Source organism: Rhagoletis pomonella, unplaced genomic scaffold (assembly GCF_013731165.1).
Source record: "Rhagoletis pomonella isolate Grant_MI unplaced genomic scaffold, Rhpom_1.0 Rhpom_scaffold_00001, whole genome shotgun sequence".
NCBI classification, from domain to species: Eukaryota; Metazoa; Arthropoda; class Insecta; order Diptera; family Tephritidae; genus Rhagoletis; species Rhagoletis pomonella.
The window spans coordinates 53,851,437-53,870,671 of record NW_023458555.1 but is presented as its reverse complement, the minus strand read 5'-3'; the positions used below and the strand labels follow the sequence as shown (position 1 = coordinate 53,870,671).

The following is a 19,235-nucleotide window of genomic DNA, read 5'->3' as shown; positions in this document are numbered from 1 at the left end:
GTGACTCGCCTGTGGTAATTGTCGCTTCTTCGGTGATCCCGTCGGAGTGGCTGTTGCGGACCGCGACTGAAAACGGGTCTGTTGCCCTGCACCCGGGCCGATTGTTGCCGCAGCCCCACCCCCTAATCCGCCCAAGGCAGCACCTCCAGCGGTGGCTGTTAACGTGCCTGCTCCACCTGGAAATTGGTGGCCGTACGCTGAGCCAGATGCATCTATTGGAAGAACTGGATAGTCTATGTAACGGTCGTCAGGCGGCGAGAGAGAGCCGCGCCGTGGGCTGCTGCTGCGGTAGTAACTGTGACCGGTGCCGGTCACGCCGTGGTAGCTGTCAGTTGGTGCGGCAGAGTGACTCCGCTGGCTGAGGCTCATACTACCGGGTCCAGTAATAGCGCCATTGCGACGCAAGTAACCTGTGCTCACCTGCTGTGGCCGGACAGGTGAATGAAGTAACCGGAAAGTGGTAGATAGATACGAAAGTGAAAAAATTAAATAAACAGAAACCATTCTAAAGTAGTTAAAAATTTAGGTGAACATTTTCTGGTCTATTAATATGCCTCGCTGGCATTATCCCACACTATACATTTAATAGTTTTAATTATCGTAACTAATATTAAATCAATATATTCGTTTGATTGATTAGCATTAAACAATAAGTAGTGATTAAAAAGAAACATTTCGGTGTGACAGTTCTTAGAAATTTAAAATCAAGCAAAAGTTCTTCAGGCAACTAAATATACATATGTACATTGCTTAGACATTCGATTTTTGTTTAAAATGGAAAATGGCACAGATGATTCATTTAATTACATAGCTCTACCAGAAATACGAACATAAAAGTGTGGACAGTGGTTTAAAGGCTACTGCAACTCGATATGTGGGAATACTCTAATGCGCAGGCGTAATGATAATGCGACGTGAGTGTACCAGGAATTTCCGATTTGTAACTGATGAAAACGACAATGAACGCTGTCGATTTTCGATACTGCCGATATATGTATGTAAAGTTGTAGCTTTAATAGTTTAATTTGATGAATTTCGCTTACTTATGGAGAGCCGAATAGTTGGTTTTCTTTTTTACTTTTATCTTTATGAATTTACAGTTTTCTATCGGGCTACGTTGCACTCCCCTGAAAGTCCCTTAGCAACAACCGTGGTTACACAAAACAAGTTTGTGAACATTGGCTTGGTGTTGTATGAACCAACTGCAGCATAAATTAGTTTGTTATTATATGACATACTTTCGTTTTCTTTACGCAGAATCGAAGTGATCTCGGGACTATGAAAACAGGAAGCCAAATAAATTCTATGGGCAGTAACAATTCGTGTTTTAGGTACATATATCTACAGAATATTCACAAAAATGTGTGCGGGTTGGACGATTTCTTCTAACCTGGCGATACCTCATGATCGGTAACAATTCCGTCTGTTCGAAACAATTTGCCTTGCCAGAAGTTTATTATCGTCCCAGTTTATAATTAAAACTATTTGTGCGAAACTAGAAAGATCGAATCTTATAACAGAATCTTCGAGTCAAGGAATATAGATATCAGATCGAACTACTATTGAAGACTAAAACGGTAAATTATTCAACGAAAATTTGCAAAGAAGTTAAAAAGAAAGGTTGCAACCTGAATGAGTATACACCGCTCTTTGCACTCTTACCTTTGTCTGCAGGAGGTCATACACCAGTTGGAATATTTCTTTATATAAATTGTTTTTAATATATGCAGAAGTTCCCTCAATAGCATAAATGTAGTTAGTTACATTTGTGATGAATACACAGTTAAAAGTTTCAAAATTATGAACGAAGTGATTTATGCAGAATTAGATTCGACAAGAAGACCCTTAACGCATTCACAGGATGTACGTATTCTAAAATTTGCTTCCGTCCTTGACCCATTATTTGAAGAAATCTACAGTGAAGTGAACAGTAACAGGGTAGCGTCTACAAAGCCTAAACCGTTCATCCGAGAGAATTTAATAATTTTTTAACGTGTCTAAAATTACCTAATGCATCTGCAGAAGTATTGGCTTCCAGTTTAAAAAGAAAGTTATATTTTTTTCAGGTTTGCAAGGCTTTACTCTGGAAATTGGTCCGGCAGAATATTGTAAATCTACTTTTAGTTAAAGTGATTGAATTATGTGGACCCCATGCACGTAACGCTAGGTCCTATGAAAGGATTTGTTAAGACGCTATACAAAAAGGCGAATGTTTTTCTTATTTAATGAGAAAACTTTCTGGTCTAAGCACAGAAAAGATAAAGGCGAGAATTTTCGATGGACTTTAAATATTAAACTTAATAAAGGATTCTGATTTCTTAAGTTCAATAAACTATTTGAAAAGACCTGCGGCGACTTCGTTCGGTGAAGTTATTAAAAATTTTGGCGAAAATTTCAGCCAAGTCAAGTACTCCGAAATCGTAAACGAAATGTTGAAGAGTTTTAAAACCTTGGGATGTAATACGTCCATCAAAGTGCACTACCGACATAGTCATCTTGATAAATTTCCAGATAATCTTGGATTCTATAGAAAAGAACAATGGGATCTGTTTTACTACGACCTGTTTAACCTACAGAAGAGAAGTACCAAGGCCGTTGGGATCGTCGTATGATGCCTGACCATTGCTAGAGTATTCAATATGGTTCTTCCACCACTCCTTATTCAGAAATTTCGCGAAAATGAAATTTTTTATTTTATTTTTTTAATGCCAAATTTAAAAACTGCACGTAAATTCAATATATCGGCAGCTGAGATAGGGTATTTGTTGAAATAGGGTGTTCTTTAACCGAATTCTGGGGCAGGGCGTTCTCAACCAAATTCTGAAGTAGGGCGCTCTTGAGTCATTTTCTGAGATAGGGCGTTTTCGAACAGGCTGCCGAGATAGATGTTATCAGTATAAGGTCCTCAGTTAAAAAATAATTATAGTTCCTCTGCACCAAAACCACTGTTGACCAGTGTTATTTCCATCAAAGGTGCTCTGTAGGCTTAGGGAGCTTTTGAGCTAAAGAGCGAAAAAGCCAGATCTTTAAATTGAACTAGTTCATTGGTTCGTTTTTTAAAGGGAACTAAAATTTTTTGTGGCAACAGTCAAATAAAAATGGAAGTGCAATTTTAACACATATGACATCGGTATATGGAGAAAAATAAAAGTGTTTAGATTCTCAGTCTCACCCCCTAGAAATGTGTGAATAGCCTAAAGACTTGAGTATGCAAAGTTTTAGGTCAATCAAAAGAGATTTAGAGGTGGCTCTAAGCGCTCAAAGTTACCCATGTATTTTATATGGGGAAAAAACTATCTTTCGTTGAAATGGTATAGAATCCTTGAATATCAATATTTTTCAAACGGCAAACTCAATTTCACTTCAGGAGACATAAAAAAATATTACCCAATTGGTTATTTAAAATTTGTTTTATATGGACGATTTTTTTATGGGTTCCCCCATTGCATTTCTTCGGGTTTTAGGGGATCCATAGAAAATAGTTAATATTAATAAATTATTAAATAAACGATTGAGTGCTTTTCTGAAAGTAACCTGAAGAGAAAAAGAGATTGTCGATTGAAAAATAATGATTTTCTACCTTTTCTACGAATAATAGTTTTTTCTCCATATAAAATACATGGGAAACTTTGAGCGCTTTGGTGTTTAGGCTGCACAGTTTGGTGTTTAGGCTGTTCACACATTTCCACTGTAATGCACATGTGTACTAATGGGGGGGGGGGTCAGCATAAAGCCGTAAAAGGCTGTTACTTAACCATTCAGGAATATTTTAGAGGAAGTCAAATATATGGGAATTATTCGGGACATATTGCTTATATGGATCTTGGTAAAACAAAACAGGCCATGAGAACCTGTAGAAGAATCGTTGATCTGATGTGGAGCCTTAACCCAAAAAAAAGAGTGGCTTTATCCCTGGATCGTTTGTTCAATTGGGATTATTGTGCTCGCTGAATGGTGGACAAGAACACTGAAAAAACTACCACACGACGTTTTAGCACACTGTAAAGGTCGACTTCCTCTCGATCACAGAAGCAATAAGAACTGGCGTTTTTATACTTTCGCTAGAAGGACATACATCTTTATATAGAGATAACCCACAAACGCATAGGAAGGCCTGTAGAGTCAGAGATTGTTCGGCCTTGGTTTGTTTCCCCCTTCTACCACACGAACTACAACTAGAAATAATTCTACTAAGATTTGTTTAGATTTTATTACGGAAACTGAATGTATCTTGGTCCTTCAGAAGGAAAACAAATTAAGAAATTGTTATTTAGATTTAACTTAATTGAAATTAATTGTGTTTATATCTTTAATGACATTTTTTTAAGTCAATACAAACAGATTCAGGTCACTAAATGCGAATGTAAAGTCGGAGCTCAAAACTGTCACACTTTTTATTATAATAATAATAATAATAATAAATTGGCGCTTACACACATGTTAGTGTTTGGCCGAGCTTCTCCTCCGATTTGTGGCGTGCGCCTTGATGTTGTCACACAAAGCGGAGGGACCTACAGTTTTACGCCGACTCCGAACGGCGATTGTATTTTTATGAGAAGCTATATTTCATGGCAGAAATACACGAAGGTTTGCCGTTGCCTGCCGAGGGACGACCGCTGTTAAGAAAAAAACTTTTTTCTATATTTTTTGCGATGTTGCTTTGACCAGGGTTTGAACCCAGTTGCTGCGGACTGGAAGCGCGCACTGCTTACCACTACACCACAGCGGCCGACACTTTTTATTTCTTACCCCAAATCAATAACCGAAAATATATTGAATATTGTTCCATTAGAATCTAGTTCCCTATACTTTGGCATATATATATATATATATATTAATTTTCCTTACAGATTTTGCAGCCTTACTAGTAGAAAAATCCTTTGTACTACACATACACTTATGATTTTTAAATACTTTTTGGCTCCAAACCTGATTATGGTAACTTTGTCCAATGCCGGATACCGTACGATAATCACGCGCTACCATACCAGCAACCCGCTTGCGACCTTGAGGTGACATATCGCGTCTCGAACGACGCTCATTCAAGTCAATCTGCAGAATGTTTAAATGTCGAAATTTAAAAATTTTATTTTGATGTCCAATTTTTTAGTTTTAGTTCAGTTGGAAGGGCGTATGAAGTTTTAATTTTTGTTACAAATGAAGGCGGATGAGTTGTGTGCAGCGAAATTTGTTTGAAACGTTGGAAGGTTGACTCAGTTGAAGGTGAACAAGAGAGAAGAGAGAAAATAAAATGAGAGAAAGAGAGAAATATAAATTATCATCAAGCTCATATAACTAAATATATGAGAATTTATACTATTATTCATATAATACTGGATTACAAGCCACGGAGTGGTAAAGAGGCTTTAGAGGAGATGAAAGGAAAGGAAATGGTGGGTGATCAATTCGTGAACAATGCACACTTATAAGGGGCATATATCAAGTATACGGATGTACATAGTACTTATATTGGAAGGGTTGCAAAGTGGTAGAATTTTCAAATAAATAGAGGCAGAGGCATATATTTGTAGTATATGTACAAGTACACAAGTATATATGTTTGTAGAATTTGGCTGGATTTTGAGGTTGAGTGTTGAGTGGATACAGTTGTTCTGTTCTCAAACTGTGGCTCTGATTTATGTATGAAAATCCTTATCAGCTACCAATGTGGATGTATGTATATAGAAAAAAGCATTGGAATGGGATAAACGATTCGTGTCTGTTGTAGGTATTCACTCCCTCGAAGCAAATGCGTACATAGCTAAAGCAAACTGGGAATAAATTAATGCAAGGCAACACTTACATAATAAAAATCAAAATTTAATTTAAATAGTACAACATGCAATTTGCAGATACTTATGTGAATCTACTATTATTTTGCAGAGACAGTAGTGCAGTTTAAGTCATAAATAGATGCTTTGATTTGAAAATGTAATAAAACGGGTGATATTTCAATAGTTTAAGCAGCAACCGCATTTTTGTCAAATACGCAGTTTTGGCATTTTATGCATGTGTTCTCATTTGATATATCGTTTAAGATAGATATTGTGTTAATTTATTCTTAAACTAATTTAATTACTTAAACAGTTATATGAGCATGTCTTTTATGCTTACAATTAAAACATAATACAAATTTCGATTATTTAGCATAAGTTGGAAATATGTATGTATGTAAATGTAAATACGTTTTTTTATTTATATTTAGTATATATTTATTTGTATGAACATATATTCTTAGCAAATCATACCGGTATTATATTACTTAATGTTTACATATATGTGTATGTATACATACAAAGATAAATATGTTTACTATATACACGAACATATGTATCTGTTGAAGTTGCCGAAACGATCTAAAATTAAATAAATCTGCACATAAATACGTTAGTCGTCGAAATCTGTAAATTCGTTCGGTTAGAAAAAGATGACACTTTCATTAGAAAGAAAACACGCAAGGAAGAGAGAGGCATATACAGACAGCCAGAGTGTTAGAGAAAGAGAGAGAGAGAAAATAGAGACAGCCATTCAAGATTCTGATCGATTGCTCCTATATAAGTGTGCGTCTATCCAGGCGAGAGCGAATGTATTTTACAACTAATAGAAATGTACATACATACTAATCGTACCAAGCTTCAGTTAACCAGTTAAAAAAACATGGCTTTGAAGAGAAAAATTTTACACAACATCGATTAAATAAAGGAAATTTTATACATACAAACATACTTTTGCAAACCGTGAATTACAAAAAATTTTAATTTATTTGTCAAAAATGTTATGAAATGAGTTTTCATGTATAAATGATATGAATTAATGGACAATGCATCAGTATTTTCTACTGATTCTTTAAAGTCTCTTTATTAGAGAAAATAACTCCATAATCATAAACATTTTAATGCCTATGTACTTTGCGCATGAGCATCAAATGTTTCTGGAGGAGAATTGAAGTTTTTTGAAGGTGGTGTAATTCGAAAAACTTCAATTTCAATTTGTAACCTGTGCAGAATAACTTATGGACTTGCTTTCAGTTGCCTTAAAAAATCCTGATTATTTCCATAAAAATGTAATGCAAATGCTTATTTAACGTTCATTAGATCGATTATAAAGCTGTAGCTGAGTTGTGTGCCTTACTCGAAAAAAGATGAATAAAAGTTTTCATCATAAAGAGCAGAAATTTCTTTATTTTATACAAAATATCCTCGAGTAAGACCGCATACTTTGCAAACAAATATATAAAATAGCGGTGGCGTGCATTAACATGCGCGGAAAATGCGCCTACGGGCGTTGTATCCTTTCTTGGGAAGCACCCACGTTATTACTCTCTCGAAAAATAAATAAATATACAATTTAAATAAATGCATCTACATCCCACTAATATATTCAAATATTTTATTAAAACTTATTTGCTGATTAAGGTAACAATTTATTTTCTTATAAAAAATTGTAGTTAACAAATTATAATAGGGGTAGAGAATACCCAAACCCAAAACCCAGGTAAGACTTAGAGAATACTCATAATATGAATCATACATAAATACATACATATGTGCAAAGTATTTAAATCAAATATGCAATTTAAATTTCCAAATAAAACAATAACACATGAATAAGTTGAACATATCGATTACCGAAAAATTTGACGATAGATTTGGCACAAAATATTTGTATTGCCATTCCGAATTGCGTTCTTGATGTGCTCTGCAATGCAATCTGGACACAATAGGGGTATTATCGAAGTCCTGCGAAGCACCCCTTTTAAATTAGGTGTATTCTCGAAGTCTTGCAAAGCCCTTGCACGGTGCACGGATTGCACGGTTTGCACAGCTGTCCCATAGGAAAGCCGGTTTTTACCATACAATCCATGTACCGTGCAAGGGCTTTGCAAGACTTCGAGATACCCCTTAACTTAAAATGTTTGAAAGGACTTAAAGAGCACATATCGCGGTTTATTAAAAGAAATTGGCAATTTGGCAATTTGAGCGCCACCGAAATTGTATCAATTTATTAATAAAACTACAGATCTAGCTTTTGAATTTGTTTAAATTATCAATAAGTCTTATAAAAGTACTGTAACAATACATATATACTGACAATTATTTTTTGTTTCAAAGCGCATTTGAAATAGTAAAAATTACATATTTATGCAAAGTACACTATTCCGATTACACTGTGAGACAAATGGTAGGGGTCAGTGATCGGGAAGGGTTCAAACTACCGGGGAAAGTTATATCGGTAAAAAAGAAGTTATACGTGTCCCGGCGTTTCGCTGGGTCACGTCTAGAAATCGAGATATATATATAACTATCATATAGGGGAAATTGTCACCTTTGGTGGTCTTTTTTGTCCGATTTTGTGGTATTTTTTGTCCGATTTTGCTCAAACAAATTTAAAAAAATTAAAAATTACAATTCCTTTAATCTGTTAATATAACGTTTTTCTATATAATCAACACTTTTAAAAAAATTTAATATTTTAGGCAAAAAATATTTTTTTTCTTCATACATTTATTTTTACCGGCAAAACTGTTGATTATATAGAAAAACGTTATATGAACGGATTAAAGGAATTGTAATTTTTAATTTTTTTAATTTGTTTCAGCAAAATCTGACTAGTGGTTCTCGAGTTATGTCAAAAAAAGACCCCCAAAGGTGACAATTTCCCCTATATGATAGTTATATATATATCTCGATTCCTAGACGTGACCCAGCGAAACGCCGGGACACGTATAACTTCTTTTTGACCGATATAATATTTCCCGTTGGTTTCATCCCATCCCGATTTTGACTGTCGCATAGTGTTATCGCCACTGCTAGCCACCGCTGCACAGAGGGGTATTTAGCCGAGTTATGCGGCCAAAATTATTTTTATGGATATTTCAACTCGACATGTTTAGAAAAGACGTGTTTTGACATATAGAATTGAAAATGTTTAAAACCAAGTAAACATATGTTAAAATATTAACAGGGTTGCCACCTGTTAAAAATTTTGTTCAATTAGTTAAATGAATTGCTGCAATATGGTAAAATTGCGGCAGTTTAGGTAAAAAAAGGGTGTATTCGAGGTGCAATTAATGCGGCGGAGTTACTCTTTTATGAAAGAGTATCACGTTCTACGCGAATTTTGACAATCAGTTACTCATCATTGGCAAATCAAAAGCAACATATAAATTTTAACTGCGCAATTTCTGCAACTTTTTAGAAAAGTTTAAGTTGAGCATCAGCAACAAGTCATCAGGAAAGCAACAAGTCTGCAATATTGCGGTAATTATTACGTAGCTCGAACGCACCCAATGTAATAAAACTACATTTTTGTAATAATAACAGTCTTATTTATTGTTAAGAGAATTTCGTAAGTATTAACTTGGAGTAAATTAGCGTCCTCAATTACTGAAATATCGGAGTTTTCGTATTTTCAACGCATTTCTTTCCATACCAAGTGCACCGAGTTTGGTACAAATTTATAAATCGGTTACCGAGATATACATCTGTGGTCAAAAGTGCGCTGCGCCACGACTATTATCCAAAAAATTATAATAATTTTATTTAATGCTAAGAGGTTATTCCAAGCACCGATTTAGAGTGAATTAGCTTCAGTGGTTATTGATTTATCGGAGTTTTCTCGTTTCTGTAAACTACCGTTATATGAGAAGTGGGCGTGGTTATCGCAGTTATGTTAGATATAGCCTAAGCAAGGCTCGTACCGAGTTTGGTACGGATTAGTGAAGCGGATACTGAGACACAGCATTTCATCATAAGTGGGCGGGGCCACACCTACTTCCTAAAAATTTAATAATAATCCTATTTTGTTCCAAAATTTTACTTAACATACTAATTTTTAACAATTTGGATACAATATTTACTGAAATATCGTAGTTTTATCTAAATTGACATTTATCTAAATTTAAACGCTTGTATACCCAAAACTATTTCTTTAATCATCACTTGTATAACACCAATGTAAAGGAAAACAAATGTTTATTCCGAAATATGTAATATAGTTGGGTTCGCCTTACATTCCCACAGATCTCTAGCAACAGGACCGAAAGGTCCTAGAAAACATGACTTTTGCTAATATCACGAAAACTATTTATTTGTTAAATTAAATGGATTCATATTCTAGTTCAGCGGCCTCAAATTTATCTAAAAAGTTTAATTTTCGTGCTAAAATAGATCTAAAGTAGTATTACTATATACTAGTTGTGTTTTTAGATTTTTCTATGTTAAGAAATACAACTTATCTGCCGTTTTCTGCGGACAGTCCTTTCACACTATATTAGCCAAATTTTTAAGCTTTCAATTGAACAACGAAAATAACGCGATCTCTCCCGGGGATACAACAAATTCCTTAATATTCACAAAAATTAACAAAAAAAATACTCGTTGAAAACCGCTATTTTCGCTACATTTAAATTGAACTTTTGCTTAATAAAATTATTAAACAAAAATTTACCCTCAAATGCACTATTACCTTCTGTATGCGGATCCATCACTACTTTTGAAGAATATAGTGCAGAAATCAAAATATTAACTTAAAACCGTCACGATCTTTCTAGAGAGCGAAAATTTATTTATAAGCAGCGTTAGAATATTCTGTTTCCGGTCAACGGTGAGCGATCGCCGTGCAAGTTAGAAAAGTGGGGGGGACTGGGAAATGTTATTTGGAATGTTCTCTATCGAAAGTGACTAATTTTTTAAGTTTTCTCCAAAATTTTGTCAAATTGGTTGTTGGCCGCATAAATCGTTGAAATACCCCTATGTGCGCTGTTAACAACAAAAAAAGTTAACTATGCTATAGCCAAAGATATTTACATTAATAAAAAATCGGCGGATATTTTGCGCTTTTTATAATTAATTGTTAAATTTTTAAGAAAACGCGTGTGAGTATATGAATATGTGCAATACACGGCGTATGAGTAACCTTCCTTCTGGTCATATTCCATACAAATATGTGATAGGGATAGGAAGGAATCCCATGCAAATGCATGTTTTTATTGGGCATCTTCAAATGGAAATTTTTAATTTATCTTTAGGATCGTGAGATTTCCTTTAAAATCTCATTCAATCGTAAGTGCATATCTTGTAGTAAAAGCATGGTTTTGCACATTATTCAAAAATGGCTGTTTTTACTTATTTATTGCGTAAATCCTAGTATATTTAACAATAAATGCATGTTGTATTTGCATATTTTTGCTCTTTTGATTGGCAACCATTTAAATTTAGTGCGACATTTCTTGACAAAAAATTATTTGTAATTTTTTCCAAAAAATTCATCTGAACCAATGTATTAAACTGTCAATGATTCTATTTACACAAGATTGTAATGATGATGAAAATTGCATAGGAGTTAATACAGTTTTCAATTACAATTATTTTCGTTAATGAAATTAAAAAACTAAATAAAAATAATCTAATTGTCATAAGTAAGATTACCCTGAAACTGATGGAAGGTTTTTTTTTTTGTTTTTTTTTAGTTTTTTTCTTCCGATAATTAAATTATTATGAAAAAAAATAAAAAATATAGTAAGAACTAAGAAAGACTAAGAAAAATAAAAACGTGGGGTGTTTTATTCCTGTAACCTCCTCTAGGTAGGCCTTGAAATTGAAGTGTGACAATTTGCATGCTAATCACAGGTTAAATTTTAAAGAAATTCTTAAAATCAATTTTTTCCATTTTTGTAAAATTAAATGAATTTATTAAAACACTTTGACGCAAAAGCCACCACTTAAATTTTTTCAATTAAATTCTTATTTTAATTTCCTTAAATAATAAAAATTAAATAATAAAATTGATAGATAAGTAACCCTATTCAAAGACATGCTAGTGTTAAAGCTTGTTCAAACACCTTCCGTTTGATACCCATATTGTGATAATTAATTTTTTTTTAATAAAAGTAATTATAACTTTTTAGAAAAGTGGCAACCCCACTTCAAAATATATTTTTTAATCTCTTCAAACGGTTTTGGTTTTACTCTACAATTTGAAGTATCCTGTGGAGCCTTTGAATAATTATGTATAAGTTTTCTTATATCTAGCAACTCTGGTTTTTAATTTTTTTTCCAGAAACTTTCCACAGAAAACACCAAGAAGCAAGGCAGAAAATGAAATAAATCCCTACAATTTTTAATACGTTCAAAGCTGTTAAAATTTCAAAAAATCGAAAATACTTGTCTTCTAATTTTTGGACACCTGGTACTTTTCGATACCTTGGATAATAAGCTATACCATACAAATATTTGTTTCTGATTTTTTTCACGTTTAAATAGTCAAGCAAAAATTTTGGCCACTTTTTCAGTCTTCTGGCCCACTGTGCATTGGACAAGTTATTGTGATTTCTTGAGTGAAGCATTCATATGTATGCATGTTTGGTTAAATGAAGATATATGACTATATGACAGTCGGGTCTACGTAACCGGAACGACCCAGATTTATATCTGGCCAAGGACTGTCACTCCAGCAACACTCCCCAAAAATCCTTTGGGGAACTTTTATGCTGCTACAACAACAACAACAGGCCAATTGTGGATAGCTAGATAAAAATGCAGGCTTTTCCTAGATATTCAAAATTATCAAAAAAAAACGCGATCGAGACTGACTCAGAACCCGGAACTGGTCACATTACGTTATTCGGCGCCAGACTTTAATTGTGTTCATTTTAATGTTTAAATAGCACTCTTGACCATCATACATGCATACATGTATTCATTTATATGCAAGACAATCGTTTCTTTACTATACGCACGGAAGCCAAGTGGGACCAAGTCCTTGACCAGCTGTCTTTTCTTACCAACAGCGGGATCCGTGTTGTTGTTTTTAGATCATAAATATCAAAATTCGAAAACGTTAGTCCCAATAGTAATGACAGGCTATTTGGGCTTCGATTAGGGTTTCTTGAGAACATATCCTCGTTCGATAAATCTCTCCTAAACCTGACGGAACGTAACTTTGATGCAGACAATAAGTTGAAATTCCATTTACTCAGGCAATTCTTTACAGGTAACTGACTAACTTGAATAAAACCAAAATAAGGAAATCTCAATACTAAAAGGGCTTTGATAGGGCTACCTTTTCTAACTATGTCGAACGGAAAAGATCTTTTATTTAAAGAAATACTTCCCCCCAGTGCATCGCGGATTTAAATAAAAAACATCTAAGGTGGAGACACGGGACAAAATATTTAATCACGATCCTGCCCATCCAGAAATTAATTTTTGAATTACCGAACCTTCCCATCTCGACATTTTTCAGAATTGCGCTCAACTGCTGCGCCTTCTGAACCTACCCAATACTGTTGAAATTTGTGTAAAAAAAGTATTTACATAGGTGAGGTGAAAGTATGCATTTATATATGTATGTACGTATGTATGCACATTTTGTGTATATTAATGTATATGTAATTGTGATTGTTGCAAATAGAGCCCTTTGTACTAAAAATAATTTCCGTGTTTAATTTTCAAAGATGAAACGTGATGCGTGGACTGTCGAGAATTTTTTTGTCGGTTACCTCTGGTGGTGGACTTGATGAGCTGCCCAGTGAGGATATGCTTGCGCCATCACGTCCCGGCGTCAGTCCATCGATGTCACATTCAGACGTCGTATCGGAATCGCTTAGACGTGACGTTGTGCTGGGAGGTGATAAATGATCTGTCGGTGTCAAAATCATAATGTCCGCTTCATTGTGGTCGTCCTGATGCAACTATGATGGAGTGGGAGAGGGAGGAGGAGGAGTAAATAGTAAGTAGATACAGCAATACGGTACTTACACATATACAAGTATATAAGTACATATTTCCTTATATGTATGTACTATATTCAAGCGTGTATGTACAAGTATTTGTGCGTGAGAGTGTAAGCACTTGCACGCACGAATACTCAACGAGCTTTAAGACTGGTTTTCACTGTGTCATATTTTGATGCCAAAATTTGGCGACATATTTTGACAAACAACTTTATCTCCTTTATCCAGACTTTTACCGATGATATTATGACCCAAATCAATCGATAAACAGCTTTCTGATGCCATTTGACAATGTGTTTTCTTTTATTTGATGACAAATGCCACTGAATTTGACGTAGTGAATACCAGCCTTTATGCTAGTGCCAGTTTCAGCTTGGATGAGAGGAATATGCGTGACAGTTTCCAATATTTACTGATTTACTTGTGTTCCTCAATATCATAAGAAATAAATCAATCAATCATGCCATAAGAAAATGTTTCTTGTGAAATTTTATTTAAGTGTAGGTTAACTTTGGATTGTAAAATTTTCTCCATCAAAACCAACAAACCATGTATAAAAGTATTTATTTTCTCTCTCGTTTTTACAGGTTTGACTTATATTCGTATTTTTTGTGTATGTAGCTTGCAGGGATCGTTCCTTACAAAAGGCGTCCAAATAAATATTTTTTATTTGGAATATCAGAAACGTTTGGGGGTTTCTTTTATTTTTCCTGTTAAAAGGAGCATTTCGTTGTTATCAACTCAATTCTGACTTGAGCCATAGGAATTTTTTACTAGTTTTAAGATAACGAACTATCATTGCTAGGCAAAGTTGTCGTACTTTTGGGGTATGTATCTGATAGATATTGGAAAGCCGGTCGGGTTAATAGAGGTTATGTGTCTGGCAATCTCTCTCTCAGCACCCTTATAACGCAAGGAACATAGGACCACCTCCGGTTTAGAGCGCTCACGTCTTCTTTAGAAATGAGAACTATAAATACACTTGAAATCTGCTTCCAATAAAAAATGACGATAAAGTGCCGTTAAGCCAAGAAAATAAGGCAAAACATGAAGACCACAGAGAAGCGTCAAATAAGCGTCTAATTTGTGTAGAAGTATCGTTCGTTTCTTATGGGCTATCTACTTTTTGCTTTTTTTCGCTTTACTCGTCGCTTGTGACGCCGCTTCACTATGTCCTTAGCCTTAGAGCGAAACGGGCATTTTCTCTTTAGCAGCCAGATTTTAATAGGTCACTTAGTTTACTCTTTTCGAACAGGTATGCAAGCATTATCGTTACTCGTTATTCATAAGGAAAAAAAACCCTCCTACATCACTATCGGCAGGAATGTATGTAATAACATATTATACATAGCTGTGTTTGTTAATAGATAGATAAATACAATACATAGGAGTTTGTAAACGCGAACGATCTAAATATTTAAGCGCATTTATTAGGTTTTAGACGTTCTCTGTATAAATTCTTTGTTTCCGATTGTAAACACTGACACTCAACATTGCTAACATAGCCACAAGTTACCAAAAAAAATTACAACAACAACTTATAAATTCACACGTACGAGATACGAAGTGTCCTGATGCGGTTGAAGATGATACCATTCCGCCTCATCGTCGAGCACATGATGAGCCAAATCAATGACCACTTCGCCGATGAAGTCATTGGCACCGTAGCGCACGTAATCCCACAGGGTTACCTGCATAATACATTTATAAATATTAAGACCAGGCAGAGCGTGAAAATAAAACGAACAGAATGAAAGGATTTATAAATTTTTTGTCTTGAGTTTCGAATTTCCGTTACGTGGATTTACGTACTTCGAGTAAACGGCCGGTGAGATCGGATCGTCTTAGGCCCGAGTAAACGAAAGTTTGGCCCCAGCGCGGTTCGCAAGTATTCGCTAAAGTTTTGGTACGTCTTTTTGATTTTGTACCCCGATCGGGTAGAAGGAACACCTAGTTGTGTAATGGGGAAATTTAATATGTTTACAGTTGGAATTTTCCAAAAACTCGCAATATACAATAGGGCTGTTCAGGATATAGTGGAAATGGTCTTGGCTTTGCATTTGGTATTGCATTTGTAATTTTTTATTGCCTTCGACCATGGCAACCGTTTGCATTTTATTGTCGAAATATGCATATGCAAGATCATTTGCACAAGATCCTGAACAGGCCTAATATATTTTGTAATTAGGTTCATTTGCTATTTCCCTGTGTTATTAGAGTACGTAGCACTCACTTTTGCATAAGGATTTCGTGCGGCGCCACTTTGTCGCAACGTCAGACCCGTTGCGCAGACGAGCGTCACTATCAGCTGCAGGGTATTCTGATCGTAACCGAGTTTCATCTGAAGCCGGCCATCGACGGCCATGGGCAGAGTATGCGCCACACCCACCGTGGGCAAGTGGTGTGCAGCGGCATGTGGGTGCGTGTGCGGTGGCGGTGGTGGCTGGTGACAATGATGGTGGTGGCTCGCCGTCGTTGTGGCTTGTGAACCGGCTGTTGCTGCACTGGCTGTGTTCGCGACGTTCGGTACCAGCCGTTGGTGTTGTGGTTTATGCTGCTGCGTTGAGTGCTGCTGATACGTTCCGGCGCCGCCGCTGTAGCCACGTTGCTGCACATTCGTTTGCCGAAAGGTGCGCGCGCCCCCGGTGGTGGCGTGGAAATCGGGCGAACCGGGCGATGTTATTAAAACATTCGGCTTGTCGCAGTGGATGTCGATGGCATCGGTTGCAGGTGCTGTTCGAAGAAGGTGGTAAGATTGAAAAAGTAAGTATGTATTAAAATCGGTTTTTCTAAATAACGGTGTAAGGCATTACAGAGATTTTTCGCTAATAAACTAATTTAACAATTATATGCGTTAAGTAAACTTAATACGCCAATCATGATTTGTTTTTGGCTGCAAACGCACTCAATAACCAGTTAGTTTAATGTGATAAGTGTAGGACTGGTAAATCGTGGAGTAAGAAATTAGATTTTCATTCTTTTACTTAATATGCAAAAAATGTTCACTATAGTTTATTCATTCGCTAATGATCAAGTATTTTTCTATATTTGTAAATATATACAAGTACACCCTGTTAAAATAATTTAGCTTGATCTGTGTACCTTTTCGTGAATAATAACGTCCGCCGCTGCTGACCACAGCACTGTTAGCAATGGTGCTTGTGAGATTTTGGCTGTTCAAGGCGGTGTGCGGCTGTTGATGGCCAGCAGCTCTGCGTGCTGCGTTGCTTCCTGATACTTTGACGGTCAAGGGACGTGAAACAACTAATTCCACCTGTGCATCCAAGCGGCTTTCGTCGATTATCTGGTAAACTTCGTCCGCGCACTTATTCCGTAGCGCTCGACCGTTCCATTCAATGATTTCGTCGCCTGATCCAAATGAAATATAAATGTAATGTGAGAGAGATGCATGCGTAAAAGAAACAAATACATGTATCTAGAGATAGATATGTATGTATGTATGTAGTAGAGTAACAAGGGAGTGGTGATAGTCTCAGGTTCAAAACATACTGGAGCGACGGGAAAAGCATGACCAGAGCATCGATTATAAACGTGTATGCATGTACGATTTGCTCTTCACTATGCGCGCTCCCATTGAACGAGCACGTTTATAAGTTCCCTGCAAGAACAGTGACTATCATTTGACAAATCATTTGAGTGGCAAGACTGATAGAGATTTCTGTCACTGGCTACAAACAAGTTTCTATCAAATTCTAAAGGGCAGTGTAAAAAATCTGATGTAAACATTTGTGTACATGTGATCTTCCGTCTTCCTCAAACTTATGTCCTTATTTAATGGTCTCTTTTTAACCAACGAAAAATTTGCAAATGTGTTAGTAAGATAAATGAGAATGTGTTAGTTTCCATCACACAATTCTTGTAGGGTTATAAATTGTAACTAACGCTTTTCTCGCCGCTCCAATATGTTTTTAGCATTAGTGTATAGAAAGCGAAAATAATTTTTTGCTTACTTTAAGCTAACCCTAAGTTTTAATCTACCGGAAACCGGAAGCTCCTTTTAATCGTTATTGTATTGCTGATGGAAAGCGCGCGATCAGGGAGATGGAGGAGGTAGAAATTATCTTTTATTAAGAATCATTTATTGACATAGGCCACATCAAGTTACTGCCGTCCCTAAATTGAGCGATTAGCGTTGCGTTTTATTTGACGTTTTCTTATTTCCTCTCGTTTTTTCCTCAATTCCTCTCTTACTTTTTGTCCTCTCTCTTTCTTTCCACCTTCTACATGCAACTTCAACACGAAACGATGCTTCATACAAATTGTATGTGCATGAGGTTTTTAGACAGTTCATTGACGCTTGACGCGCCAATTTAGGGATGGCAGTTATCTACGCACTTCACAAGCCTGGTGTGCGAGGGTGAGAGAAATGTGAGGAATGCTGATAAATCTTTGTACCACGTCGACGTGCTCAGCCAATGCTTACAATAAAGGTACCACCTCTGCATGAACTTAAGCAGAGTCCATGTTTGGCTTGAAGGTCGTAGCGGGTGGAGTGTGTGCGATGGGTTAAGCATAGAACCCTTGACCGTGGTTGGGAGTGCCAGCAAAGTATTACTTTAATAAGTTAAGCGAGGGGATATTTGAGAATTGCTTAAAAAATGCATATCGCCTTATGCATACGTGTGCCTTGGTGTTCGCTGAATTTAGTTTTGTACGGGAAATTTGCAAATAGACAAGAAGCGTTAAGAATTATGACTTAAAGAGGAGAATGGAATTCTAACGTGTGATTTCCTGTGCCGATCACTTGATTTGAATCCCATTAAAATATTTTTAGGCTAAAAGTCGGATCTCTAGTAGGCACCTTACCTATAAAAAGGAATTCTAAACTGATTGCATGAGCTTATGGGACATCCATTTCAAAAAGATGCGAAGTCATTGTTAAGGATAACATTTTCTATACTTAAAATTGAGCACGTCCCATTCGCTTTGTGAAGATCCTAAGGGGTAATTTTTGTTATCTCAAACAAATAATGGAAATATGCTTTTAGAAGTAAAGATATCAAAATAATTTTGGGTGAAAAATTTAGATGTTAAAGCATGCAGCAATTAATGGTTTTAAGAATAATGATTTGGTACTGAACTCGAATATGGTTTTGTTGCCGAGAGCTTGTTTTTCGAAAGTATCACTTTCAAGTCTCCAATCGCGCATACGAGCCTGTTTTTGAGGGAAATAAAACTAATAAAATTTAGACGTAATATTTTATTTTATTTTATTTTATTTCATTTCATTTCATTTCATTTCATTTCATTTCATTTCATTTCATTTCATTTCATTTCATTTCATTCCATTTCATTCCATTCCATTTCATTTCATTTCATTTCATTTCATTTCATTTCATTTCATTTTATTTTATTTTATTTTATTTTATTTTATTTTATTTTATTTTATTTTATTTTATTTTATTTTATTTTATTTTATTTTATTTTATTTTATTTTATTTTATTTTATTTTATTTTATTTTATTTTATTTTATTTTTT

The 19,235-nt window shown here is 35.4% G+C and overlaps 1 protein-coding gene across 4 annotated transcripts in view; it reads right to left on the bottom strand.

The window, feature by feature from the left end:
* Nucleotides 1-19,235, bottom strand: part of LOC118746209 (regulating synaptic membrane exocytosis protein 1) — a 322,168-nt gene that overhangs the window by 119,246 nt on the left and 183,687 nt on the right. For all 4 annotated transcript variants that reach the window (XR_004993810.1, XM_036480041.1, XM_036480048.1 and 1 more), the window contains exons 9-15: nucleotides 16,838-17,104; nucleotides 15,969-16,468; nucleotides 15,548-15,685; nucleotides 15,292-15,426; nucleotides 13,502-13,693; nucleotides 4,930-5,052; nucleotides 10-423 (exon numbers count right to left, since the gene is read on the bottom strand). Coding sequence is in view for 3 of the 4 variants with exons in the window: in XM_036480041.1 (XP_036335934.1) it covers nucleotides 10-423; nucleotides 4,930-5,052; nucleotides 13,502-13,693; nucleotides 15,292-15,426; nucleotides 15,548-15,685; nucleotides 15,969-16,468; nucleotides 16,838-17,104 (1,769 nt within the window). In the remaining variant the exon portion in view is untranslated. The remainder of the gene's footprint in view (nucleotides 1-9; nucleotides 424-4,929; nucleotides 5,053-13,501; nucleotides 13,694-15,291; nucleotides 15,427-15,547; nucleotides 15,686-15,968; nucleotides 16,469-16,837; nucleotides 17,105-19,235) is intronic.